General features: G+C 33.7%; 3 protein-coding genes across 3 annotated transcripts; all 3 read left to right on the top strand.

Annotated features, from left to right (window-relative positions):
• The first annotated feature begins 277 nt into the window (after positions 1–277).
• On the top strand, positions 278–6,985 carry LOC149905267 (membrane alanyl aminopeptidase-like). The gene is made up of 14 exons (XM_090106693.1): positions 278–302; positions 684–1,195; positions 1,454–1,609; positions 1,714–2,034; positions 2,156–2,339; positions 2,471–2,712; positions 2,798–2,987; positions 3,100–3,289; positions 3,494–3,594; positions 5,201–5,380; positions 5,494–5,675; positions 5,861–6,175; positions 6,299–6,368; positions 6,572–6,985. Exons 1-14 carry the CDS (start codon positions 300–302, stop codon positions 6,899–6,901), a joined length of 2,976 nt encoding a protein of 991 aa, XP_089962819.1. The 5' UTR covers positions 278–299; the 3' UTR covers positions 6,902–6,985.
• A 904-nt stretch (positions 6,986–7,889) lies between these two features.
• Positions 7,890–15,574, top strand: LOC149905266 (membrane alanyl aminopeptidase-like). Its single transcript, XM_090106694.1, has 16 exons — positions 7,890–7,936; positions 8,315–8,526; positions 9,524–9,795; positions 10,352–10,507; positions 10,616–10,939; positions 11,113–11,296; positions 11,500–11,741; positions 11,898–12,090; positions 12,274–12,454; positions 12,621–12,718; positions 12,944–13,123; positions 13,362–13,546; positions 13,738–13,905; positions 14,367–14,510; positions 14,997–15,075; positions 15,250–15,574. The coding sequence occupies exons 1-16, from the start codon at positions 7,933–7,935 to the stop codon at positions 15,460–15,462; spliced, it is 2,835 nt and encodes a 944-aa protein (XP_089962820.1). The 5' UTR covers positions 7,890–7,932; the 3' UTR covers positions 15,463–15,574.
• A 2,844-nt stretch (positions 15,575–18,418) lies between these two features.
• On the top strand, positions 18,419–26,614 carry LOC149905265 (membrane alanyl aminopeptidase-like). The gene is made up of 16 exons (XM_090106197.1): positions 18,419–18,490; positions 18,677–18,924; positions 19,286–19,566; positions 19,723–19,878; positions 20,474–20,797; positions 21,075–21,258; positions 21,416–21,654; positions 21,761–21,950; positions 23,001–23,187; positions 23,390–23,487; positions 23,663–23,842; positions 24,207–24,388; positions 24,723–24,890; positions 25,278–25,418; positions 25,704–25,788; positions 26,302–26,614. Exons 2-16 carry the CDS (start codon positions 18,679–18,681, stop codon positions 26,503–26,505), a joined length of 2,865 nt encoding a protein of 954 aa, XP_089962323.1. The 5' UTR covers positions 18,419–18,490; positions 18,677–18,678; the 3' UTR covers positions 26,506–26,614.
• Positions 26,615–27,167: the final 553 nt, after the last annotated feature.

Below are 27,167 nucleotides of genomic sequence, written 5' to 3'. Positions count from 1 at the left end.
GACTTATATCATAGCAGAAAATACACGTGAAAAATGCCTCTATCACAATTTTATCATAAGCACAAGCCAAAATTTATATCACAATTGTGCCTTATAATCAATATCATGATTATAATATTGATAATTGATATTATATTTACAATCGAATTCTTAATCCTATCAGTTTTTTGACCTTCAAAAGTGTATCTTGAAGCAATTAAATATAAGACTTAGGATAAGATAACATTATCAATATATCGAATGACGATAATAAAGTATTTAGCCTAAATCCTTTATTTTCATGGAAAACCAGCGCTAAAATGGTAAGTACACAAGTATTTTGCATCAATATTAAATCAAAAATTGATAAAGTTTCTTAATTTTTTTTATGACAAATAATTTACAATATTCTTCTTCTGAATTAAATATTTCTTATCATCCATCTAAGTTGCTACAGCTCTAAATGAAATTGAAATTATCATTTCAAATTACATCACATTATAAGGAAATGAATGCTCAATAATAATCATTATATGTGATTTATGAAAAATCTACTTCAATTACTAAGTAGTTAATTAACTAACAAAAAGTGATCTAAGTCCCGACTGAAAAAAAAGATGAAATAATTAACACTGTTTACGGATGAATACATTAATAAAATTCATTAGTGCCCGAAAAAAATCAACAAATTATTTGTGTTGCAGATGGTTCGCTGGTTTGCCCTCATTTTGGGGTTGGCCCTTATTCAGGGTCTGGTAGCTCTCAGCCCAATCCCAATACCAGAAGATGAGTGGGCAGAATTTGTGGCAATGTTAAGTGATCCTCTTTATCGCCTTCCCACAACTTCCAGGCCACAACGTTACGAAGTAACCCTTACACCATACTTTGAAACCGTACCAACCAATATTCAACCATTTACATTTCAAGGAAGTGTTATTATTTATACAACCATAGCCGAAGCGACCGATGAAATTGTTTTGCATTGCAATGACCTTACTATCCAGCAATTAACATTAGAATTGAACGGAGTGGTTGTACCTTTAGCGACTAATACGTTCACTTGTGAAATGCCTTATAGCTTTTTGAGGATTCGCGCTAATTCCATGCTGGAAGTTGGTCGCCAATACGTCATAAGGTCCACCTTTACAGGCAGATTACAAGAAAATATGCGCGGCTTCTATAGAAGCTGGTATGTCGATAGTACAGGTAACAAAAGGTGAGTTTTCTTTGTAATATTAATGAAAAAAATCCTAAATGTATAAGATTATCCTTATTGTGTATATATTTTTTAACTGAAAATTGATAAGCTCAATTATTTTTTGTGTATGTCTAAAAACAGATACATATCGCTGGGAAGTACAAACTCTAAATTTTTTTGTTAATTCAAAGTTGTTATTAATGCTTAGCTTTAGGTCTTTAAATGAATTTAACCAACAATCTTAATTCCGTTTAACATTTGTAATTTTTGTGCTAGATGGATGGGTACCACACAGTTCCAGCCAGGTCATGCCCGTCAAGCCTTTCCTTGCTACGACGAGCCAGGATTCAAGGCCCTCTTTGATATTACCATAATCAGGGAGCCCGATTTTAGCCCGACCATATCTAACATGCCTATCAAAACTATGACAACGTAAGTGAAGTATAAACTTTAAATACGTGAATATGTTTCAAAGAAACATTTTTTGTAATTCTCCTGGCTTACAAACAGTTATAAAAAAGCTCATGATGTTGCAGAATCGCAAGTACCAATAGAGTTTCCGAAACATTCTACACTACCCCGCTAACATCGACGTATTTGCTTGCTTTTATCGTCTCCCACTACGATGAAGTAGCAACAAATAATGACACCGTAAGACCCTTCCACATCTATGCTCGTGACAATGTTGGTACTACAGGTCAATGGTCTCTCGATATCGGTATCAAACTTTTAGATGCTATGGAAGAATATACGCAATACCCATATTACGAAATGGCTCCTTATTTAGACATGAAACAGGCAGCTATCCCTGATTTCTCTGCCGGAGCCATGGAAAACTGGGGATTGCTTACTTACAGGTATAGTTTTATCTATACATACTTTAAAAATTTCAATCTAATTTGTAATTCATCTTAACAGTTTATGGTATTTTAAAATATCCTGACTATAATGATTTTAATTTGTAAATCAATATTTTAGAGAAGCAAACATCCTCTATGATGAACAGAATTCTAATCATTTTTACAAACAACGAGTTGCAAACATTGTGTCCCATGAAATAGCCCACATGTGGTTCGGTAATTTGGTCACCTGTGCTTGGTGGGATAATTTATGGCTCAATGAAGGTTTTGCTAGATTCTACCAATATTATCTCACCCAAATGGTAAGTCTCTTCGAAATTAAATAAAAAAAGTTTTCCTTTTAATTAACGGTTCAATTTCAAATCGTATGATATTTTGTGCATTCAAAAAATATTTCGGCTTGTTCTTATGTTACTGATATTTAATTTCACAGGTGGCTCCGGAATTAGATTACAATACAAGATTTATTGTTGAACAACTCCACGTAGCTCTGTTGTCTGATTCGGTTGATACTGCACATGCTCTCACAAATCCTGATGTTAGTGACCCTGCTAGTGTTAGTGCTCACTTTTCAACCATCACATACGCTAGAGGAGCAGCAATTTTGCGAATGACACAATATTTAATGGGTGAAAACACATACCTTAAAGGTCTTCGCAGCTATTTGAAGGAAAGGTAATTAAATTTATCTAAATATTGAGTCTATTGGTTTGAAATTTTAGTTCGAGTTTATTTTAATATGTCTGGTTTGTCTTCATAGGCAGTTTGATGTAGCAGAACCGCAACATCTTTTCCGAGCTTTGGACGCGGCTGCCGCTGAAGATGGTGCTCTATCAGCTTACGGCGGTATCACAATTGCTTCGTACTTTAAAACTTGGTCTGAAAAGGCTGGTCATCCTCTCCTTACCGTCAATGTTGACCAGGCTACTGGTCGCGTGACAGTAACACAGGTAAATTTATTTATTTTTTATTATAAAAAACATAACAGTTCACGTATTATTCATTTAAATTATTTTTATTAATACAATACTGCTGTACGATAAGGATCAATTATTATTACAGGCCCGATGGGAGAGAGATACCGGTGTTTCTCAGTTTACCGGTACCTGGGAGATTCCCGTCACATGGACGCGGGCTGGTTTACCAGATTTCAATAACCTCAAACCAAATTTCGTGATGACAGCACAAGCTATGTCATTCGATACTGGTGCCAGAACACCACAATGGGTTATTTTCAACAAGCAACAATCAGGTAATATCGTATAGACTTTAATTACTCTTAACTTACTTGTAAAAATATTTAACAAACATGTTGATAGGACGTCGACAGTGCCTAATTTCATTTGGCCTACTTATATATCTAAGTCAGTCAGTATCAGTATATAATTTCTGTATAAAATTATATCATAAGCATAAGTATGCATACAGTTTAAATATAACGGCATATTTCTTTCAGGCTTTTACAGAATAAACTATGATCGCAATAACTGGATTTTGTTAACCAGAGCTTTAAGAAGTAACGAAAGAACAACTATTCACGAATACAATAGGGCTCAGGTAAATAACTTAAAGGCTTCTAAATGAAAATATTATAAGTCGAATGTTTACTATTAGACCGGGAGATACTGACACAAAATTTCGAGTCATTTGTAACAAGGATGGCGGTTCTACAGGGGTCTTAGTACGCAATGACAAAAAGAAAAATGATGGTGTGAACGCTGGTACCGGTGGCTTAGTCGCGTAGGCGTTTGTCGAACTCGTCGGAAAAATAGCGAAAGTCAAACGATTTGTAACACAAAAATTTTAGAATTTACCGATAGCCCATAAAAAAGTAGTGGGCGGTAGTGTCATGCCATACTTTTCCGGTGTGACTTACAGCCCGCCATACCGACGCGAATGTGTTGATTTAAATAAAACAATCATTCAACCATTTGTACCAGGCTAACTTTTGCACAGGTAACTATCGTCGTAGAGCCATTTACGAAAATCGCCATGCCATACTTTTCGGACGATTCCAAATGGTCGCCATACCGCCGAAAATCTGCAAAAAATTTTTATTTCGCCAAACTTTTTGTACCAGTATTGCATTTGGATTTTTGGAGAGTATTTGATAAAATGTGACCATTATTATATTTGCCATACTTCTAGTAGGGGGAAAAAGTGCTGTCATACTTGAAAACTTAATTTATTATTAATTTATATAAGTGAAGATTTCCAACACATAGATCTTTGAAATTTTGTATTTATAATTGTTGATTCTCAAACTTACAGGAAAAATGAGTGCCATACTGTTACAAATCGTTTGACTTTCGCTATTTTCCGACGAGTTCGACTAACGCCCACGCGACTAAGCCGCCGGTACCAGCGTTCACGCCATCGTTTTTAGGGTTCCGTAGCCAAAATGGCAAAAACGGAACCCTTATAGTTTCGTCATGTCCGTCTGTCCGTCTGTCCGTCTGTCCGTCTGTCCGTCTGTCACAGCCGATTTACTCGGAAACTATAAGTACTACAGTGATGAAATTTGATGGGAATATGTGTTGTATGAACCGCTACAAAAATATGACACTAAATAGTAAAAAAAAGAATTGGGGGTGGGGCCCCCCATACATGTAACTGAGGGATGAAATTTTTTTTTTCGATGTACATACCCGTGTGGGGTATCAATGGAAAGGTCTTTTAAAATGATATAAAGTTTTCTAAAAAACATTTTTCTTAAAGTGAACGGTTTTTGAGATATCAGCTCTCAAAGTCGTAAAAAGTATGTCCCCCCCCCTCTATTTTTATAACTACGGGGTATAAAATTCTAAAAAAAATAGAGGTGATGCATGCTAATTAACTCTTTCAACGATTTTTGGTTTGATCAAAGTATCTCTTATAGTTTTTGAGATAGGTTGATTTAACTGTAATTTATTATATTTGCTGCTACGGAACCCTTTGTGCGCGAGCCCGACTCGCACTTGGCCGGTTTTATTCTTTTTGTCATTGCGTACTAAGACCCCTGTAGAACCGCCATCCTGTTACAAATGACTCGAAATTTTGTGTCAGTATCTCCCGGTCTATATGTATTGACAGGCTAATCACAAGTTTACCTTTGAAGATCTTTAATATTATGTTTTTTGAATCTTGTTAAATGATTAACCATTTTCTCTTCTCTTTCTATCAGATTGTTGATGATTTATTCAACTTCGCACGTGCTGGATTGATGTCGTATGATAGAATCTTCAACATTCTATCATTCTTGGAATTCGAAGACCAATACGCACCATGGCTTGCCGCAATCACCGGCTACAACTTTGCAAGGAGACGTTTAGCACATGATTCCGCCAATTTAGCTAAATTGAGGGTACATAATTTGTATAAATGCATTTTAATTCTGACCACATAATAACTACTTACTAGTATTTGGATCAAAATAGTTAATGTGGTCGAAAATGACTTGTGATTCTTTTTTTACAGGATCAAATCTTAAGCTCCAGCAAGGCTGTCGTCGCTAGACTTGGTTACGAAGAAAGATCTGGTGAATCATTTATGGATGGAATACTAAGGATGTACTTAATGACATTCCTGTGCGATGTTGGTGATGCACAGTGTGCATCAGTGGCTAGAACTTACTTCCAACGCTGGAAAGAAGGACAGCAGTAAGTTTTTGTATCTGTATTTTATGTTCATAAATACTTTTTATAAATAGATACATAGAAAGCTGTTTTAAATCTTTTAAAGGTTGTTGAGTTTAGAAATTGATTTCCAATTAAATGTTTCTACTGACGTAACACATTGCAATTTACATCTTTAAACTATTTAAAATCTTGCCTATTCATTTCAGCATCCCAGCGAACATGCGTCCATGGGTATATTGCAGTGGACTCAGACAAGGAAATGCCGACGACTTCAACTATTTCTGGAACAGATATTTGAATGAGCAATTGGCCAATGAGGTAGTAGTGATGCTCCAAGCCGCTGGTTGCACAAGCGATACGGCAAGTCTTGAAGCATTCCTAAATGCGATCGTCGATGGACAACAAACTGTGAGACCTCAGGATCATTCAACAGCACTTAATTCAGCCACCACTGGTAATGAGGAAAATACAATGAAGCTGTTCGACTGGTTGAAGAGAAATCTCAATCAAGTTATTACTGGGTGAGCTTTAGAACTCTACATTTTAACAACCTTAATTTTCTTTGATTATTATTAAGTCGCTGCAATTTCTAATCTTTACAATTTATTGCTAACAGAATAGTTATGATATTTTAAATTTTACAGACTTGGCAGTGCAACAACACCTGTAAGTAACATTGGATCCAGATTATTAACCGAGGCACAAATGACGGAGGTTGGTTTCCTTAATTTTATATATTTTTAATTTAAAATAAGATACAATGAGTACTCAGAAATAACTTTAGGAGATTTTTACAAACATATTTGGATTGGGATTTGGGATTGGGATTCCCTATATGATTTATAGTCGAAATTTCAGCAATATGCTTAATTTACTTGTATTGAATTGTATTTTTATAAATATTCACTATTTTACAGTTCCAAGCTTGGCTCGACCAGAACCGCGAAGTATTAGGTACTGCCTACAACACCGGCGTTAACGCAATCAACACAAGCCGCAACAACTTAGCGTGGTCCGGCAGGAGGTTGTCTGAATTCGTTACTTTCTTCAACAGCGGCTATGTTGAGGAAAGGTTAGACTTTGAAAACGAGGATAATGAAGACGATAACGAATCCGATGGAGACGATAATGAATCCGACGGAGGAGACAGCGTCGATGAAGACAAAGATGATGACAATTCAGCTAATATTGCTGTTCTGAGCGTCGTTACACTTTTTGTTACTGTGTCCATTAATTTATTGGCATAAATGTTACTGTAATTAATATTGTTATTGTTATTTGTGTAAAGATATATTTATATTTTATTTTTATATTAAATTTTTTACATTTTCCTTGTGAGTTTTTTTTTGGGTGTTTGCGTAATGATACAAAGAGGTATAAGATGGCTGATATGTTCTTATGATTTTTTTATATTAACTTAAAAAAAATCATAAGAGCTCCTTCTTTAAAAAAAATAGACATAAACTCATACTTAGGGGAAAAGTCGGCCTTATTTTTCTGTATTATACAATACAATTTCTGTATATGTACAATCTGAATTTAATTGGCATGAATGACTCTACTCACTACATAGTATAAAACAAAGTCGCTTCTCTGTTCCTATATTCCTCTATAATATATTCCACACTAACATTTTTTTGTCATTTACTTTTTACGACAAATAATGTCTAATTTTCGAAGCGATTTTAACCAATACAACATTAATTCCTATCCAATTAAATACCTTAAATACGTTGTTGATGTAATATAGATATATATGGCCCTTTGTAGCATATGAACTTTCGAATTCGTAACGCTACAATATATTCAGCAATTTTTAAAATTCGTTTGCAGCATTGCACCCGTTTTCTGTAACTAATTGTCCAAATTTCCCATTGAATATTGATCTTACAGAACAATTTCATTAACAATAACACTTTTTGTTCAATACCTAATGGAAATTAACCCAGGAATCTTTGGTTCTAACTTTCATTAGAAAGTTTGACTGATTATAGTACGAAGGTCGTAAGTACAAGAAAGCGAAGAGTTTTTTCTACACTTCCACACCCCGAAATACCTTAGTTCTGAGTGTGACATTAATAAATTATTATTACATTTTATGGCTATGTTAAAAAGATAGTGGTTAAGAAAAAAAGCTATATTCATCGTCATCATGAAAGCATTATAATCATTATCATTCATACTAGAAATCTTTATTATGATAACATGATTAAGAATTGATAAATGTAATTGTGTCGATTAAATAAATAGTCCGTAGTGAGGTACCGGAGTGGTCACCATGGGTAAGTTGCATTAATTAAAATACAATTTGCAAATATTAATAGTAAAACTGAACATATTATACAAAAATTGAACATACACATAAACTAATTGCAATTGTAATAATGATAAATATCGATTGAATGGTTAGCTTTCAAATCTAGCTCTTCTTCGTGTGCGCGCATGTACGTACTAAAAATATTTTACAATACAATATTGTAGTTGATATTTTAGGAAGCCTTTTTAAAACTGAACCTTAAAGTAATTCTGAAATTATGAATTTCGAATACCTGGCCACTTCTCAGAAATATAGAGATAGAACTTTTACGTGGGCGATAAAGCAAGTATTTTCCAAAATACACAGAAGAAACAAATAAAAGTGAATATTCAAATGGTTTCAGATCAGAAAATGCTGGTGGCCTTCATCGTCCTGTTAGCAGGACTTGTCTCTGCGGAGCCAGAGCCAGAATTCCAATGGGTCGGTCACAATACCAACCTGGATGACCCTAAGTACCGACTCTTGGACAATGTCCAGCCTTTATACTTCTACGTAGACCTTAACGTCTTCTTAAATGAATCCAGATTCGACGGTTTGGTTCAAATAGAAGTCGAGGTAGGTAATATGCCATAGGTAGAGATAATTGTACCCGCCTTATCTCATGGCGATTATTAAAAAAAATTTTCAAGGAAATATTTCGGCGGGTGTTAATGTTTCTTCAAATTATAGAGATCACATTATTGTATGCTTCAAGATGTTTCTGTGCAATGTTTCGTTTGGCCAGATCCATTTGTTATGCTTCAATAATTATCTTGGTATTGCTCAATGGGTAAACCAAATAAAGATTATTATTATTTTATAGAGGAAAAATATGTTTAAGCTTTCGTTGCAAGTCTTTTTCTTTTACATAAAAATTACAATTTTTGGGTTATAATGTTTTACAATGTCATGATTACTCAATACAAACTTAATAACAATAATAACGAACCGGATTAAAGTGTGACAAAATATGTTGGCTATATTTCAAAATTTTACGACAATTGATATAAATGATAAGATGTCTGTTAGCTTTATCAATGATTAATGTTATTTTTTATCAATTATTTTAAACCATTCCTATGATAATTAAAGAAATCTAATCATTTAAAACTATCAAGATAAATACGTTGCACTATACGAACCTAATTATTTGTTTTGTAATACCTACACCTAATAATAGGACACAGGTAAAAATAATTAGTACTTTACATACCTGTAGTTTTAAGTTCTCATTAAAATATTTCTTAATACTTCCATTATGTATTTAGACGAAGCAGAATATTTTGTATTATGATGAAAGGTCCTGGTGAATTTTTAATTTTACTTTTTATGAAAATAAAAATATACCATACATGCCATCCTTTATAATCGACAAATTATACTAACACAATATGTCGTTTGCCAATCTTAATCATAAGCGTGGAAAATAAACAATAATCATTTAAAAATAAACAAGGGCAATAATCGATGGACTACTGAAGATGATGGAATCAGAATCCTCTGACAAACATGTAAAACTCGTAGATAGTAAAACCTTCATCAATAGCGTTGTTTCATTACAAAAATGTTTCAGGTTCGTCAAAACGTAACTCAAATTGTGCTACATCAAAATGTAGTTTCAATCAATGCTGTGACTGTGGTAGATAGCAAGAATGCTGCAGTTCCACTACAGGTGCCTAACCCTTTCACAACAGACAGTTATTACGAAATCTTGAAGATTAACTTTGCATCGACCGTTACACCTGGCAAATACTTCATAACTGTGAACTATAACGGACGCATCAACGAAAATCCACATGATAGAGGATTCTACAAAGGATATTACTACTATGGCACTGAAAAGCGGTGAGTTCGGGTTGTATTTTCAAGTATTCATGTAGTACTTAACTCATAAATAATGCCTAATATTTGATATTTCATGTATCTTTTATCAAGGAGTAAAATATGATGGAAAATAAATGTTCTATACTTCTTCTTATTAAAGTTGACATCCATACTAATATTATGTATTATAAATGCAAAAGTAACTCTGTCTGTCTGTCTGTTACTCAATCACGCCTAAACTACTGAACCAATTTGTATGAAATTTGGTATGGAGATATTTTGATACCCGAGAAAGGACATAGGCTACCTTTTATTGCGAAATATGTACCACGGGCGAAGCCGGGGCGGACCTCTAGTTTATTATAAATCATAACAAAATTATTTCTCTCTTTCTATAGAAGAGTTTGAGCATTAGGGTAGAGTATGTACACAGTATTACTAGATATTGTAATACTGTGGTATGTACCTTTCTAAAGCACCAGTTTTTGTTAGTTCGCTCAGGAATGAACACGACAGCATACATTTTTTGTATAAACTGCTGAAACACAATATGAGAGCAATCTAATATTTTTTTCAGTTACTACGCTACAACACAATTCCAGCCTTACCACGCCAGAAAAGCCTTCCCCTGTTTCGATGAGCCCCAATTCAAAAGTCCGTATGTAATTTCAATTACAAGGGATTCAAACCTTAGAGAATCATACTCGAATATGGCTATTGGAACTACTGAAGTGTAAGTACCTATATAATGTATATTGTATCTTAATTAATGGAATAGTTTATTTTTAAATTGTTAACTGACCGTATCAGAAAACTTAAAATTTTATTAAAAATATTTCAGTCTTAGCAATGGTCGTGTGCGTGAAACTTTCCTTCCTACGCCTATCATCTCTGCCTATCTGATCGCTTTCCACGTCAGTGATTTCGTTCCCACCAACAAAAGTGGAACAGCCGCCAAACCGTTCCAAGTTATCTCCCGTGAAGGAGTTACAGATCAGCATGGTTATGCCGCTGACGTTGGTTTCAAGATCACTGAGGTGATGGAAGACTATTTCAACATCAGCTACTATGGAATGGGACAAGGACAGCCGATGAAGAACGACCATATTGCGCTTCCTGATTTCCCATCTGGCGCTATGGAAAACTGGGGAATGGTTAACTACAGGTGGGTGTAGCATATTCGTAATAGTGATATAAATTACACAAAAAACGTTTACATGAAATTTAATATTAGAAACAAATAAGATGTAGAAAATAACATTAGCATTTTAGGACTTGAGATTTACCAGTTTTTATGTGAAATTTGCTGAAGCTAATTACTTTTCTTTTTATTAACAGGGAGGCTTATCTGCTGTATGACCCACAAAATACAAATGTGTTGGACAAACTATTTGTCGCTTCTATTATTGCCCACGAGATGGCACACAAGTGGTTCGGAAACCTTGTCACCTGTTTCTGGTGGAGTAATTTGTGGTTAAATGAATCTTTTGCCAGTTTCTTTGAGTACTTCAGTGCCCATGAGGTAAATATACATATAACATTATTCAATAAGAAGAAGATAAATTGACATTATTATAATTATTATATCTATAATTATAATCGAGTGGAAAATAAAAGCCACTGATTTTAAATGTGAGGGAAATGAAGATCATACAGTTTGGGAATACAGGTTAAATTCATTTTCTCTTTATTTGATAATTAAAAAATTATATGTTTAATTTACAGGCGGATAAATGGCTTGAGTTGGACGATCGCTTTATCCTTGCTAGAGTGCAAAGTGCTCTGAATGGAGATGCGAGTCCATCTATTATGCCCATGAATTGGTCTGTTGTAGCTGACAACCCTTCAATCACTGCCCATTTTGGAACTAGCAGCTATGCTAAAGGTGCTTCTGTATTGAGAATGTTGGAACACTTTGTGACACCAACTGTATTTAGAAATGCATTGAGATACTACTTAAGAGATAAGTAAGTAAGGTTTTAATAAACTATTTTTTAAAGGGTAGTTATTTGTTATAAAATGTCTTTAATGCGTTATTAGTCGAATTTCCCGTGCTAATCAGTGGTGGATAATTTACTCCTGAGATTAATTAAAATTGAAAAATCGTTGTTATGTTTTTCTAGCGCCTATGGAATCGCTTACCCTGAAGATATGTACAAGGCATTCAGACAGGCCGTTTCTGAAGATCCTACATTCGCAGTGGCTTATCCAAATATTGATATTGGTAATGTGTTCGACAACTGGGTGCAAAATCCAGGCTCCCCAGTAGTTACTGCTGATGTCAATATGACGACTGGTCTTATTACTCTGACTCAGGTTTGTTTTGGTGCTCTTACAAATTAGTAACAGATTCTTAAATTTGAGGTTATGTATAAAATTTCAGCTTTGAAATGTATCTAATTTGAATTAAATTATCTATCCTCGTTGTTTTGTTCTTTGATCCATAAATACTGATGATAATAACTTGAGCCATTTTTGAATTTCTATAATATTTTCCAGCAAAGATTCCAATTGAGTGGAACACCACCCAATCATATTTGGCAAATCCCTATTTCCTGGACACATGGAGGAAGTCCTAACTTTAATAACACGAGACCCACTTACGTTCTAACGGGCAGAACTGGAACCCTTCAGAAACCAGCCGGCCATGGATGGGTTGTTCTTAACATTGCTCAATCAGGTACATTTGCTAATATTATATTTTATACATATTACTTAATTAACATAAGGTATCAGATCTAGTTAACAAATAAACTAAATTAAAACGTGGTATATCTTCAAATTAATTGGCTTAGTCCGTAATCAAGCAAAGCTATTTATAGTTTGATATTAAAAAATACTTTCAGGTCTTTACCGAGTCAACTATGATGATCATAACTGGGAAATGATTGCCTCTCAGTTACGCAGTAATAAAGATGTAATTCATAAGCTCAGTAGGTCCCAGGTAAGTTATCATTAATATCTATATCTATTTAATTAATTCAATTATTCCTTTTAATTAAAAATGAACTACTATCTAATAAATATTTTTAAGAAAGCGTAAATAAAAAATAAAATCTACAATTGTTATCTATGTGTCAAACCAACTCCAACATTTTAACACGAACGAACATCTAAAATTAATTGTTAATTGACGATAGAATATCTAAAATTAAGTGTTTTTTTTAAGATTGTCAACGATGTCTTGTACTTCGTTAGAGCTGGACAGATAAGAATCCCTCGTGCATTTGATGTCCTTTCTTTCTTGAAAACGGAGACAGATTATTATGTATGGAACGGAGCTATAACTCAACTGGAGTGGGTTCATAGAAGGTTGAAACATTTGCCTACTGTTTATGCGGAATTTACTGTGAGTTACTGTTTGATTTATAAAATGCATACTTTCTACGTTACTCATTTTTTACCATACATAGATCATAGCACAGACTACCTAATAATAATATACTACGATCATAGTAAGAATTTTAGGCCGAAAAAATAAAAATGTTCTAGCTGTACTGGAACATTTCGAAATGTTGTACTGTTTTAATTTAGAGAATATAATTTTTACATATATTTTTTGTTAACGATAAGTTTGATGATTGCAGGATTACTTGTTGGATTTGATAGAGGCTGCTGTCGAACATTCCGGTTACGAAGAGGGCGCTAACGATTCAGCTTCAGAGATCCAACAAAGAATGCAAATTATGAACTTCGCTTGTTCTCTTGGACATCGCGGTTGTATTGAGGACAGTTTGACAAAATGGAGGAGATTCCGAGATGAAAATATACCGTGAGTTTTTTTAATAGCAATGTGGTTTATGTAACTGCATTAATGAAGACATACTTAATATTTATATTTTTTTCATTATGAATCTTAGATTATATACCAATGCATCATACACGTACAAAGAAATTTAGAAATAATTTATTGGCTGTATATTTAAAGGTTTGTCTTGCATTAACCATATTGTTTTATTTCAGAATTCCAGTGAACGCTCGCCGATACGTGTACTGCGTTGGTGTCCGCGAAGGAAATATCACAGATTTCAACTTCTTATTCAACAAATACAATACATCCGAAAACGCGGCAGATATGTTTGTAATGTTGCGCGGTTTGCCGTGCACCAAAGTTCAAACGGCAGTAAGAGAGTGAGTTTTTTTATCCTTGGGTATTTTATTTTTTTCTTATACGCTTTATCCTCAAATGTCCCAGAGGGTGCGGAGCCTGGACAACAACACAACAACAAATTACTACTTATGCAAATAACAAAAAAAAAACGCAGTCGTCTTGTTCTGTTTAGCGTCACGTCGCAAAAAATGTGAGCTTTTCTTAAGTATGTCACAAATTCAAATGAACGTCGATTGTTCAATGCAGGACGTATTCCAAAGCAAGACTTGGAATATTATGTCCTGCATTGCATCGTTTTGGTCCTGCGTTGTTTATTTTACTTTTGCGTTGTTACTATATACGTATGCGTTAATCGTCTTGATCTATTATGCAGTATTAAATTTATTTAAATACTGCATAATATTGCAGCATTTAGTTTATGTTATGTTCGGTGTATTCTCTCCTTCACTTCTAAAACCAACTAATGGCGTATATTTTGCAGGTTCTTGTTCCAGTCCATGTACAGTGATAAGATCAGAATCCACGACAGAAACAATGCTTTCTCGGTAGCTTTGCAAGGGAACGATGAGAACTTAGAAACTGTTATGGACTTCCTTTTCGAGAACTATGCTGCGATTAGAACAAAGTAAGTTGTAGGGAATTATAAAAAATAGGAGTTTTTTTAACGTTCATAGTAAAGTTATTCTATGATTATTTCAATGTGACACAGTTATTTATTATTTTAAAGTACAACAATTCTTCATAAATTCTATCAATCAAACTACAAGGTGAAAGGTAAGACATTTGAAAAATTTAGACAGGAGCTTCTACTCATGAAACTGAACAACTTTTCTTCTACAACTTTGCTGAATTCGTAGTAGTAGTAAGTAGTAGTAGTAAGTAGAAGCTTCTGTCTAAATTTTTCAAACGTCTTACCTTTCACCTTGCATATTAAAACACTGGGTGCGATCATTTTAAATCATTAGCGTCATATATTTCGGATCAGATCGTTAAATTTTCTTCATGATTGGGATATGGATATCTAAAATAGATATATTACTATCCCGATCATTTATCAAAACATTATTTTTTGCTTGTACGTCAAATAATGTAACATTTTTTTATTTTTCAGCTACGGCGGCGATGTGAGACTAACAAATGCTATCACAGCATTGTCTACATACTTAACTGACTTCCAAGACATAGTGAAGGTAAATTTTTAAAGGTTTTCTTTGTTACATCCTAATCCAGGTGGATTCTTGTCTTCAAGAGGATCTTGTCCGATTTGTATCCGAAAAATTGCAAATCTTTCAAATCTGTTCAGTCCTTATTTAGTTACAAGTCATGTAGACCGACTCTTTTATTTAATATTGAATGTTTTTCAGTTCCAATCGTGGGTATATCAGAACCAAATCGGGCTTGGAACGTCCTTCACATCTGCGGTTGGTGTGGTCACCACTAGTGTGTCCAACTTGCAATGGGGTAACAACGTCGCAACTGAAATCGTTACAGCAGTTCGAAGCCAGAATGCTGCGTCTTCATTGACCACCTCTTTGTGTGTAGTAATATTGGCTTTAGCAGCTAGATTTATTTATTAATAAGTATGTTTTTACCTGACACATAATATGTATATATAGATTACGATTCGTTGGGAATCGTTTGATAGAAGTAATGAATGTAATTTAATTTTGAAATAAACTTTTTTAATAATTATGATTTTTATTTATACTCCCTTTAAGGATTCTGTTTATTACTTAATCAAGCTTATAATGAAAAAAAAAATACGAAGAGGAGACAATTTAGAGTTGATAGATATCAATTGTTTCTTCTGTGACTAACAAAATTTTAATAATTCCAAGAATACTTTTACATAAATGCTTATGCAAAAATATTACATAAAAATGAAACATTTGACTTAATTGAGAAAAGTACCGAAGTAAAAAAAAGAGGTTCACCAGCGGATAAGAATATGCAGTTGGTAAATAAGGATTTGAATGTTACTCCCCGTAGGTATATCTATGCAATTCTAAAATAAATCATCCATAATAAATCAACACGAATGATGTAAGATATTAATAACTTTGTTTTATATAGGTATACCTATTAATTGGTCAATTGAGCATTGAGCATAACAATTGACTGTTACGTATTTTTGAGAAAAAGTGGATCGATACATAGCGAAATTCTGAAATTATTTAAAAGTCATGATTTATATCTGTCGGCGCAACGACGATAAACGACTACCCTCAAACTACTAAATAATTATAACTAGCTAAAGTTTACTTTGATCTTTTTAAATAAGTGGTTGATTCATTAATCAACCACTAATGAAATAATTAAATTAACGAAATAATTAATGTTTGTTAAAACTGATGAAAATTCATTGTAAAAATTCGAGTGGCAACACTCAAACTAATTCTTGTGAGTCATTGTTTGCTTTAAATACGAGCGACCGACGGCACAGAGCACATTCACTCGCCGGCCGTCGGAGCGTTCGGAGCTCTCTCTATAATTTCCACGTAGATTAAAAAGGCAGTAAAAATACCCACAGGCGTTCTACTTCGAGTATGAGCGTCTGCTCTGATGATGGTGACGTCGGAATTGCTGACGTCACTCTTTTAAAAATAGCCTTTGGGCCCCTTCTTCCGTCATCAGAAGTTGGATAGAATTCAAGCTCTCTCTTTTTAAATGTTAAACGTTTACGTAGTTTTGTAACGGCATACTGGCGTTTGTGTTTTTTCGTGCGTTGTGTAAAGTAAAAGTTTGTTACGTGGATAATTGTAACGGGAGTGTAGTTTATCGAAGGATTTGTGTGTGTTATCTGAGCTGCGCCTCTCTTTGTGATAAGCATAAATCTACGAGAACCTCCGAGAAATCTACGAGAACCTTCGAGAATCTGCCTATATCACAAATGAGTAGGTGTTGATCACATGATACGCGAACGGACTGTGTCTGTCATGTGGAGTGTTCAGTATTCTGAAAGGTCAGTGTGGCCGAGGCAGTGTGTTTTTGAAATCCCGAGATGAACTACCGTAGTGTTGTAATACGAGAAAAGGCGTACGAGGACGTACGATTGTCAGTATGGCCGTGTTAGACTTAAAATCTACGAGAACCTCCGAGAAACCTACGAGAAACTTCGAGACTCTCCGAGAACCGACACAAAATACGCCGAGAATCGTTCTCTTCTTCTTTGTCGATTCACTCTTGGCAGAGTGGTCGTGGTCACGTTGAGACATCCACATTGGTAGTGAAGGCGGACACAGCTTTCCGCACGATCTCCCGCGATGTCTTCCTGTTACTAGACTGTCTGGTGCAGTCTGATACACAAATTCCTATAGCAGATTTCACTTGGTCAGTCCAGCGCATTAGTGACCTGCTTTTACGAGACATTTACAACGAGGCTGGTGCAGAGCGCGCACCGCCTGTCAGTATGGCCGTGTCGGCGCAACGACGATAAACGACTACCCTCAAACTACTAAATAATTATAACTAGCTAAAGTTTACTTTGATCTTTTTAAATAAGTGGTTGATTCATTAATCAACCACTAATGAAATAATTAAATTAACGAAATAATTAATGTTTGTTAAAACTGATGAAAATTCATTGTAAAAATTCGAGTGGCAACACTCAAACTAATTCTTGTGAGTCATTGTTTGCTTTAAATACGAGCGACCGACGGCACAGAGCACATTCACTCGCCGGCCGTCGGAGCGTTCGGAGCTCTCTCTATAATTTCCACGTAGATTAAAAAGGCAGTAAAAATACCCACAGGCGTTCTACTTCGAGTATGAGCGTCTGCTCTGATGATGGTGACGTCGGAATTGCTGACGTCACTCTTTTAAAAATAGCCTTTGGGCCCCTTCTTCCGTCATATCTTTTAATGTCTGTAACACAACCGCTGGGGTACACGTCATGTACTAGAGTGGAGACCGCGGCTCGGCAAACGTAGCGTAGGACGCCCTGCTACAAGGTGGAATGACGACATCAGCATGGTTGCTGGTCATAACTGGCGTCAACGAGCGAATGGCCGGGCTCAATGGCGTGCCATGACTAAGGCCTATGTCCAGTAGTGGACAAACATGGGCTGATAATGATGATTATGATGAATGTCTACGAAAAAACTGCCCGGCTGGATTTTACTAGCTACATTGATATTTGTTATTGAGAAAACGAAACATTGATGGTGGATTAGTAGTGAACAAAATCCTCTTTTACTTTATAGGTACATTGTCCTTGCTACATAACTAACTAATCCTAATTTTAAAGGACAAATCGAATTAATTTAAATTAACAGATTATCTAAAATTTAATGAATAATTTATTAATTATATGATGAAATTTATTATTGCTGATTAAACTAGGTATTTTTCGTATCCATGCACATGATACAATATGTTTTTAATTGCCTATCAAAAACTATGAGAGGATAAGAATAATATAATTTAGAAGTTTCTACTTATCATTCTTTGTATTATTACGATCACTATCATGAATTATAACAACGATAATTCCAATTTTATCAAATATCTTAGATCTTTTATACCTTTTATTAAGTTGTCACTGTATACCATAAATTGAATTCATTTTATCAAATACAGCCAAATTGAGGACATTTCAATAAATAGGTATGTTTCTTATTGAATTATTTTTATTGAAAGAGGCAAAAACATTTAATAATTGTCTACATCTTGAAATTTTTATTAGGATCATAACATCCACTTTTGATTCATTATTGTATACTCTCTTTTGCGTCCAAAAAATAGCATCCAAAAGTAATAATATAATTTAAGTAGTTAAATTCATTTTTCCAGAAATGTTCTTCAAAATAGGCATAATCCTCTTGGGGATAACTACGATAAGAGCTGAAAAATTAACACTGGGAGACATAGATGATTCAATAACTCTTACCTCTAAAGTCCTCTCTAGAAATGCTGCCCAGGCTTACAGATTACCAACAAACGTAATCCCTCTAGAATATGATATACATATTGACCTATACTTTGCGGAAAACAGAGACAAACCCTACAGCTACAATGGCAAAGAAAATATTATTATACAAGTAAGTATTGTTTTCAATCTTTTTCTTTTGGTGAAATTTTATCAATTTAAAACATTCGTTTCATGTTTAGGTATAATGAAAAAATGAAACTTTATTTTGAGAGTAAGAGTTAGATTTTTGACGATTTCTATTTGTGCTTTATAAATGCATTAAAAGCTTTGATTTTCCAAAGCTCTATAGACGTTTACTAGTAAGCTAGTTCACCGCGCGGTCGCGGCTTCAAGCCGTCGGTATCAACTGCTTGAGGCAGTCCGTGTACGGCCGCCCTTAAAACGTGTGACATCTTTCATAAAAATAAATAATATGATACCTTCTCAATTCACTATTACGCAATATACATAATAGTTTCGTAATGTTTCAGGCGGTAGAGAGTAACGTCAATCAAATAGTACTACATGCTAACGTTGATATCATAAATGCTGTATCTGTAACTAGAGACGATGGAAAAATAGTAACGATGAACCCAAATCAGCCCTATTTTGTGGAGCCACAGTACCATTTCTTGAGAATAAACCTGATTGACGCATTAGAAGTTAACAGGAACTATACGTTAATGATTGACTATTCGAGCACTATGAATGAAGGGCCAATGAAAAGAGGTATTTGGAGGGGATGGTATAAAGATGCTGATGGCGCTGAAAGGTCTGTTACTTGAGAAGTTTAAGACTTTCTATAATTTTGGCTTTGAATATCTTATATTATATTTATAAGAAATTTCATCGATAGTGTCTAAGTTTTCTGTGCAAATATTTCAATGTAATGTTTTAATTCCCAATTGATTTCTATTTTTCCTTTCAGGATATACGCAACAACACATTTCCAACCCTATAACGCGAGACAAGCGTTCCCCTGTTGGGATGAACCGTTGTTTAAAGCTGCATTCAAAGTACATTTATCTGCGCCTCAAAGTTACTCAAAAGTCTTCTCAAATACTGATATAGAGTCTGTAACGACGTATGTAATTCGTAATAATTTTTTGTTTGAAACAATTATTTTTATGATATTGCACGACTCATGATGCGAAGCATCAGAGAGTGCTTTACGATCGAAAAATTTATTTCGCCTCATTTTTGCAGCTATTCTTATTATTATAGCCTTGTTAGTTCACGGAATCAAGATATTTTGCATACTATTGTCGAGATAATTTAAAGGAGATTAATCCCATACTTTTTAAAAATTGATTTACTTCAATAGAATTGGAAAAAAACACCGAAATAGGTCAAAAAATTTTCCTGTCCGTCATGTGTGAAACCTGAAAACACTATAACTTGTGAAAAAATCCATCATTTGAGTTAATTTTTTTTTTAAATATTCTAATCGACGATTGTAGGTCACTGAATGCGAATGATTAATTAATTCAGTGTCGTTTAATTGCAATTAATAAAAAACGAAAACTACAATAAGTTTTTTTTTTATATTTCATAATTAAATGAGCATTATGAGTCGTGCACTTTTGGATTTTCCAAACTTTTTTATTCTTATTTATGGATAAACAGAAATATCAAAGTGTCAGTGGAATACAAGGAAAAAAAAACATTTTTTTTTGCAGCGACCTGACATCTGGACGTAGTACAACAAACTTCTACACATCACCCGTGATGTCTTCCTACCTTGTAACATTCCTCGTGAGTGAATCTTTCCAAGTGATTGCTGAGGACAAATCCTTTAACCCGCCAATCAGGATAATTGGTAGATCCAACACTATGGGCCTTGCTGACCATGCTCTACATTTAGCGGTGAAAATGACTGAATTCTTTGACAGTTACTTTGAAATTCCATATTCTTCGCTTCATCCGTATCTGTTGAATGATCATATTTCCTCCCCCGATTGGGCATCGGCTGGAACTGAAAATTGGGGTATGGTGAGCTACAGGTAATAAAAGTTTCTTTAAGATTAACATTCAACATTAAAAATAATTGTTCATAATCGTTAAAAAATGCGTATTTGACTTCAGTACTTAAAATTTAATTGAATCTTCCACTGAGGAAATATTTTTTATTCATAAATAAAGATTCACTTCTCGAATCAGAATCACTCGTAAAATATTGTTGTAGGTTTTGTCTTACGATTCGTATTCGATTTCTTTGTTTGTGTCCATTAATAATCTTATATAACCCAAAACGTATTAACGTTAAAACTATATTTCCAGAGAGTTATACTTAGTTATAGACCCCCGGGAAACAATAATGTCTGTAGAACATTACGCAGCGACATTAGTATCTCACGAATTGGCACATAAATGGATGGGAAACCTCATAACATGCTATTGGTGGAGTAACACTTGGATCAATGAAGGCTTTGCTAGTTATTTTGGATATATAGCAACTCATGCTGTGAGTACAATGAATTTAAAATATATTTGTTCCATTTCGAGCTACAGTCAAGGATTTCATCCCAGAAAAAATATTTCTGATTAAAAAAGATAGAAAGCTTATGTACGACTATGTATGTGTGAAGATAATTTGTACTAATAATTTTCAATCATTTCAGGTATTTCCAGAATACGAATTGCATGAACATTTCAACTCTAGATATCTACAAAACAGTTTGTCATTTGATTCCGGCGTGTCCACGGTTCCTCTAAATCATGACGTCAATACTCCAGCCCAAGTGACCGGCCATTTTGGTACCATAAGTTATTCTAAAGGCGCTGCTTTTCTTAGAATGCTTGCGGATATGATTACGCCAGAAACATTTAGGAAGGCTTGCAAATATTTCCTAACTGACAAGTTAGAATTATTTTTTTATTTTATTTATAAACAAAGCAATATTATCAAATTTGAAATATTTTTTTCGTTTTTTTTTCTATACTGCACATAATATTAAAAATTTCAGTGCCTATCAAGCAACGGACCAGTTTGACCTCTACAATGCATTTGCAAAAGCCATACAAGAAGACGGTTCTTTTAACAACTACCAACACTTTAATTTCACCGAATTCTATCGTATCTGGGTGAATGAGGCTGGATATCCGATCTTGAATGTGCAGGTTGATTACGCTAGTGGCGAAATTCAACTGAGTCAAGTACGTGAACCGATTTAAAGTCTTTTTAGTATTGTTTTATTTTGTAACTAGATGTTGTTGTTGTTTTTGACTTAAGGATGCGTTTTTAGGTTTGTGTGAATTTATACGAGTATATTAAATTCTGTCATTACATAACGTAAAGTATACCCAAGTGAAGCTGCGAGTCGAAAGCTTCTAAATTTACAAAAAATAACTGTTATTAATATTTCATACAAGATCTCTTAAATTTTACATCGGTAACATATTGTAAAGACAATACGGTACATTTATTTTTCGATGCATGATGCATAGGAATCATTAATTTATCATCAAATTAGCTGGGATAAGATAAATAATTATAATCATAAGATTATATCCACATGGCTCATAAGCCTTATATAAACAACAATGCCCTTGAATACGAAAAACAAAACTTTTACATCATTAATTATGTATGTTTATTTTCGGTCTTGACTAAAATATGTATAAAATTGGGAAAATTCTTAATTATCAATTAAGTATTATCTAAGTATGTTGTTAGATCGTAATTTTAAAAGATAAAAGCGCCAATATTCAGTCCTAATTGTACTAAGAATTGGCACTTTATGAATAAAATATAAAATGATTGTGGCATTAGATACTACTTGTGGTCGATTATGTTTATTACTTTAACACATTACTTATAACACCTACCTACAACAGAACCAACCTACAACAGAAATGAATCTGAAACGACCAAATCACTCAGGGGTGCTTTTCAATCAGATATGTAGTTCTTTACAAATACATCCCTCGCTACGCGAGTACCTATACTCTTACATCTCTGGTGGAAAAGTACCCAAAAGCTTAATTCCATTCAGCCGTTTTTAAAGTTCATAATTTATACTTCATATTGCGTCAAATGAATAATAAGAAAAAAAAATGTTCAAACTTACATTCGAAAGCTTTTGTAAATATGTCGCAATAGGTACTCTATATTGGCCATAGGTAATCTCTTTCTTTCTTTATTTGATAATATTATATATTATGTCTATTTGCAAATTTTAACTTCTAAATTCTCATCCTTTGTAGGAAAGGTTTTTCTTAAGCGCAACAGCGCAACCCACCGGCCAAGTATATCCGATCCCAATCACATATTCGAGCAAGTCAAAACCTGACTTTGAAAACCTAAGACCTGCTCTGATGATGACGGGTGACAAGGCTGTGCTACAAACAAATGGTGCTGAAGAATGGGTTATTTTCAACCATCAACAACATGGTATGACACTTAACAATTGTTTTATGTACCAGTAATTGGAATTAATGAATTAATATCTATGACGTCACAAAATGGAACAGAATCGATCCTATTCTTAGTTTATAAAAATAGTGTACCACTTTTTAGGGAATATGTTATTCGTACATAATAATTATGAGAGTTTACTCGCGTTTTTATCATACTTAAAATAAATTTATTACAGGTTTATATAGAGTCAACTACGATGAAAAGACGTGGAATTTAATAGCTGATGCCTTATTGGAGGAACCTGAATCTATTCACTATTTGAACAGAGCTCAAGTAAGTAAATGTGTCAAAATCGTCATTAGTAAACCTACCTATTCCTATTCCGGGTTACTTTTCAACTTATTCTTATTTTCAAAGATAAAATATTATGCTGCAACGTAAAACTGTATTTATAATTAACAATAATAATACGGTGACGAATTTTCTCACTATCGTATTAAATTCCCAGGTCGTGGACGACGTATTTGCTCTAATGAGGTCCAGAAGAATGACGTACGATTTCGGCTTCAAAATTCTTCGATTCCTTCGAAACGAGGTTAACTACCACGTCTTGAATCCCGCTATTTCTGGTTATACTTGGCTACGTAATCGCTTTGCGCATATGCCTGAAACGCAGTCTACTTTTGATGTGAGTATTCAATTGAAATGAAATTATTAGTTTTAAAAATCATTGAATGCATAAGTGGTTGATGACATGTGAACTAATCTAATTTTCTTTACAATCAAATTCATAAAATGAATAACAAATTAAGTATGGCAGGCCTATTGTGGCAAACATACATATTATATTTAAGTTACTTACTTGTTTTATTTTATTTTTATTTCATTTTCATTCCATTTATATTCAATTTTCATTTCATTTTAATTTCATAAACATCATAAAGAGGAGAGAATCGTTCATAAACGTTAACTAAATATTATAAATGTACCCTCAACGAATTATGGCATAGCAATAACACCGACTAATAATTCCCTGAAAATATTTTTCCTAGGCTCATATTCTTAGCTATTTGGAACACGCTATAGATACGCTAGGCTTTGAACCAGCCGCTAATGAAACTGCAACAACGAGTCTTACTCGGCAAGAAGTGTTGCACTTTGCTTGTACAATGGGACATGAAAAATGTGTAACGGAGTCTAAAAACCGATTTGCTGCTATGCGAAGAGGAACATGGTAAGAAGCTTTTGTTGTTAAGTAGAAATACAAATTTGCGTAAGCGTTTGCGTTAATTTGGCATAAAGACATTAGTAACTGTATAAACTTTATGATATGTTTGCTTTTTATTTCAGTTAAAACCTTGATCGCTTTAAAATTCCTATTATTTTAAATTATATGAAGTAGGTAGCATTTTTAATGAATGTTAATCTTGCTATTAAATCGACGTGCCGCTTTTATTTGCTTGACTACCATATTCGTTATAGCATGTACCTACGTACTGCTAGAACTATTTACAACCTTACTATAAGAACAGATAATTTCTAAAATTTTTAATTTAATTCTATTCAAGGATTGACCCTCGCATCCGTCGTAACGTATATGTAGTTGGTATCAGAGAGGGTGGTACTGAAGATTTTAACTTCCTCCTAAACCGTTTCCACTCGTCAAACTACGCAAATGACCAGCTAGAGATGCTTAGAGGTTTAGGTGCGACACAGGACCCACAGCTTTTGACGAGGTCTGTTTGATTATATTATGCGTATTAGAGTCATATCCCACTTTTTGGTTCTAATCTACTTCAAACTCAAACATTCATTTATTCAATTAGACTACTATTTAGTAGCACTTTCGAATCGTCATTACATAGTATTTTTAACATTTACCACCTTCAGCTTCAGTTACGCATCATAGGTTTCACTTTTTTCTATTTGTTGAAATAAAAAATTATACCTGTTATTTTTTTGATGCGATTCTGTAGTACAAACTAGTAATAAGTTACATCAAATAATATGTAACTCATCCGTTATTAAGTGACTGACAAACGGCAACTACTGAATGTAAAAAGTTGAAATTTATCATGAAGGTTTCTCAAAGAAAAATAAAATTTATTATTTTTATGTTTCAGATACCTCGAGTTAACTTTGGCGAAAGAAGTTAGATCACATGATAAAGTTAACTCGTTTAATTATGCACTTTTGGGCAATAGAAAAAATGCTGTTACCGTTCTACAATTCGTCAAAAACAACATCGAAACTATAAGAAAAGAGTAAGTTTGTTTCTATGACAAATAACGTTTTTTTTTTCACTTTAACTACAGGAAATATTAAGAACATTTTATGTAATCAATAATCATCATTACACGTGTTATTTTTTGGATTATGATTGTTGAATTCGAGCAATCGAATAATTTTCTTTACCTTCCTTCAAAATATAAACACTTCTATTTATCAGCTTGCGTTTGTCTGATGTCTCTGCTACTTAATATTATTATTAACTTTATTTAATAATCTATATTCGTACAGACTTAAGATATAACATTGTATTTACCCAGATACGTAGAAGACGCACCACCCAACCCCGTTCACACAGCACTTTCCAATTTAGCTGCGTATTTGGATGAAGAAGATCTAGTTGAGGTAATTAAAATTGTTCAGAAAAAAATTTAAGAAATAATTATCTGTGGTGGGAGTTAGGAACCAACTATAATACCTAAAAAATTATAATAAAAGTATTCTTTACAATTTTTTAGTTACTATTCTTATTTATTAAATAACTAGGTTTCCGCCCGCGGCTTCGCCCGCGCAGTCAAAGAAAAACCCGCATAGTTCCCGTTCCCGTGGAATTTCCGGGATTGCTTCATTTTCCCGGGATAAAAGTAGCCTATGTCCTTTCTCGGGTATCAAAATATCACCATACCAAATTTCATGAAAATTGGTTCAGTAGTTTAGGCGTGATTGAGTAACAGACAGACAGACAGAGTTACTTTCGCATTTATAATATTAGTATGGATTCACAAATATTTCAAAAATTTCGACCTTCTTTCGACTTACTTATTACTTACTATACTTATTAATTAGTATCTACCTATATCTAAGGAATTAACAAATTTCTAATGTCTATGCAAATTTATGTAATTATTCTACTTTCAGTATGAAACCTGGCTTCGCACCTCTCAAAGCAGTTCAGCACAGTTCAACACTGCGATATCCGCTATCAACTCTGCTAGAAATAACATGGCGTGGGGTACAGCAAATGCTGACATCGTTTTATCAGCAACCAGATCAGGAGCAACTAACGTAGCCATTTCGTCTACTTTGCTGTTGATTGTGGCTCTTGCGACGATTAATTTGTGATCCATGGTTGACGTCATTTTTGAAACTATTTATCGGCCATAATTGAATGAAATTGCATCGTTCTAATTTATTGAATTGATAATTATGGAATATGTAATAGAACCTACGAGTAAATATTAATGAAAAATAATAAAATATATTTTTAAGTGTTGTTTCATTTATGTCTTTAAGTATTTAGTTCATTTCAGTTGGTCAGTCAACTAACAATTGGGCCAATTTTCACGCAACTTTAAATTATACAGAAATACTAGAAAGTACTAGTATTAGATGGCACGTGACTCGCGATAACAATAATAATTACTTATCAAATAATATAAACTGATAGATAATCAATTAATAATATTTAGGGCAGTGTACGTCACCAATATATTGTATTCTATCTAGGTTTATGAATATTGAATATTATTGATACGGACCATTTGAAATTAAATTTGATAACAGTTTATATCATAAATGACGAGAAAATAAATGAGATTATGTACTATAATAATATTCAACAATATGTTTTAATAAGCAATTTGTTAATCTTAAGTAATCGTCTCAATTCTTATCAATTTAACGATGTAAAGTAAAAATTGACTGAATATTATTATTTAATTCCTAGCCTAGAGATAAAATCATAAATGTTAATAATATGTCTTGGAATAATAATTAATACACTT

The sequence above is a fragment of the Colias eurytheme genome, chromosome 10, assembly GCF_061535395.1.
Source record: "Colias eurytheme isolate Ceu_HAF_F1 chromosome 10, ilColEury1 Martin Lab GWU primary, whole genome shotgun sequence".
Taxonomy (NCBI): Eukaryota; Metazoa; Arthropoda; class Insecta; order Lepidoptera; family Pieridae; genus Colias; species Colias eurytheme.
The sequence above is the reverse complement of the archived record's forward strand: the minus strand, read 5'-3'. Positions and strand labels throughout refer to the sequence as shown.

What these genes read in the sequence shown, in the direction of transcription:
- LOC149905267 (XM_090106693.1), top strand. An exon ending in CCTATCAAAACTATGACAAC is followed by an intron (nt 1,610 to 1,713) that starts GTAAGTGAAGTA and finishes ATGATGTTGCAG; the next exon opens with AATCGCAAGTACCAATAGAG. An exon ending in TGGGGATTGCTTACTTACAG is followed by an intron (nt 2,035 to 2,155) that starts GTATAGTTTTAT and finishes TCAATATTTTAG; the next exon opens with AGAAGCAAACATCCTCTATG.
- LOC149905265 (XM_090106197.1), top strand. Translation starts at nt 18,679, where the DNA reads ATGTTCTTCAAAATAGGCATAATCCTCTTGGGGATAACTACGATAAGA. An exon ending in TTTCAACCATCAACAACATG is followed by an intron (nt 23,188 to 23,389) that starts GTATGACACTTA and finishes AATTTATTACAG; the next exon opens with GTTTATATAGAGTCAACTAC. An exon ending in AAACGCAGTCTACTTTTGAT is followed by an intron (nt 23,843 to 24,206) that starts GTGAGTATTCAA and finishes TATTTTTCCTAG; the next exon opens with GCTCATATTCTTAGCTATTT.
- LOC149905266 (XM_090106694.1), top strand. An exon ending in TGGGGAATGGTTAACTACAG is followed by an intron (nt 10,940 to 11,112) that starts GTGGGTGTAGCA and finishes TTTTATTAACAG; the next exon opens with GGAGGCTTATCTGCTGTATG. An exon ending in AGTACTTCAGTGCCCATGAG is followed by an intron (nt 11,297 to 11,499) that starts GTAAATATACAT and finishes TTTAATTTACAG; the next exon opens with GCGGATAAATGGCTTGAGTT.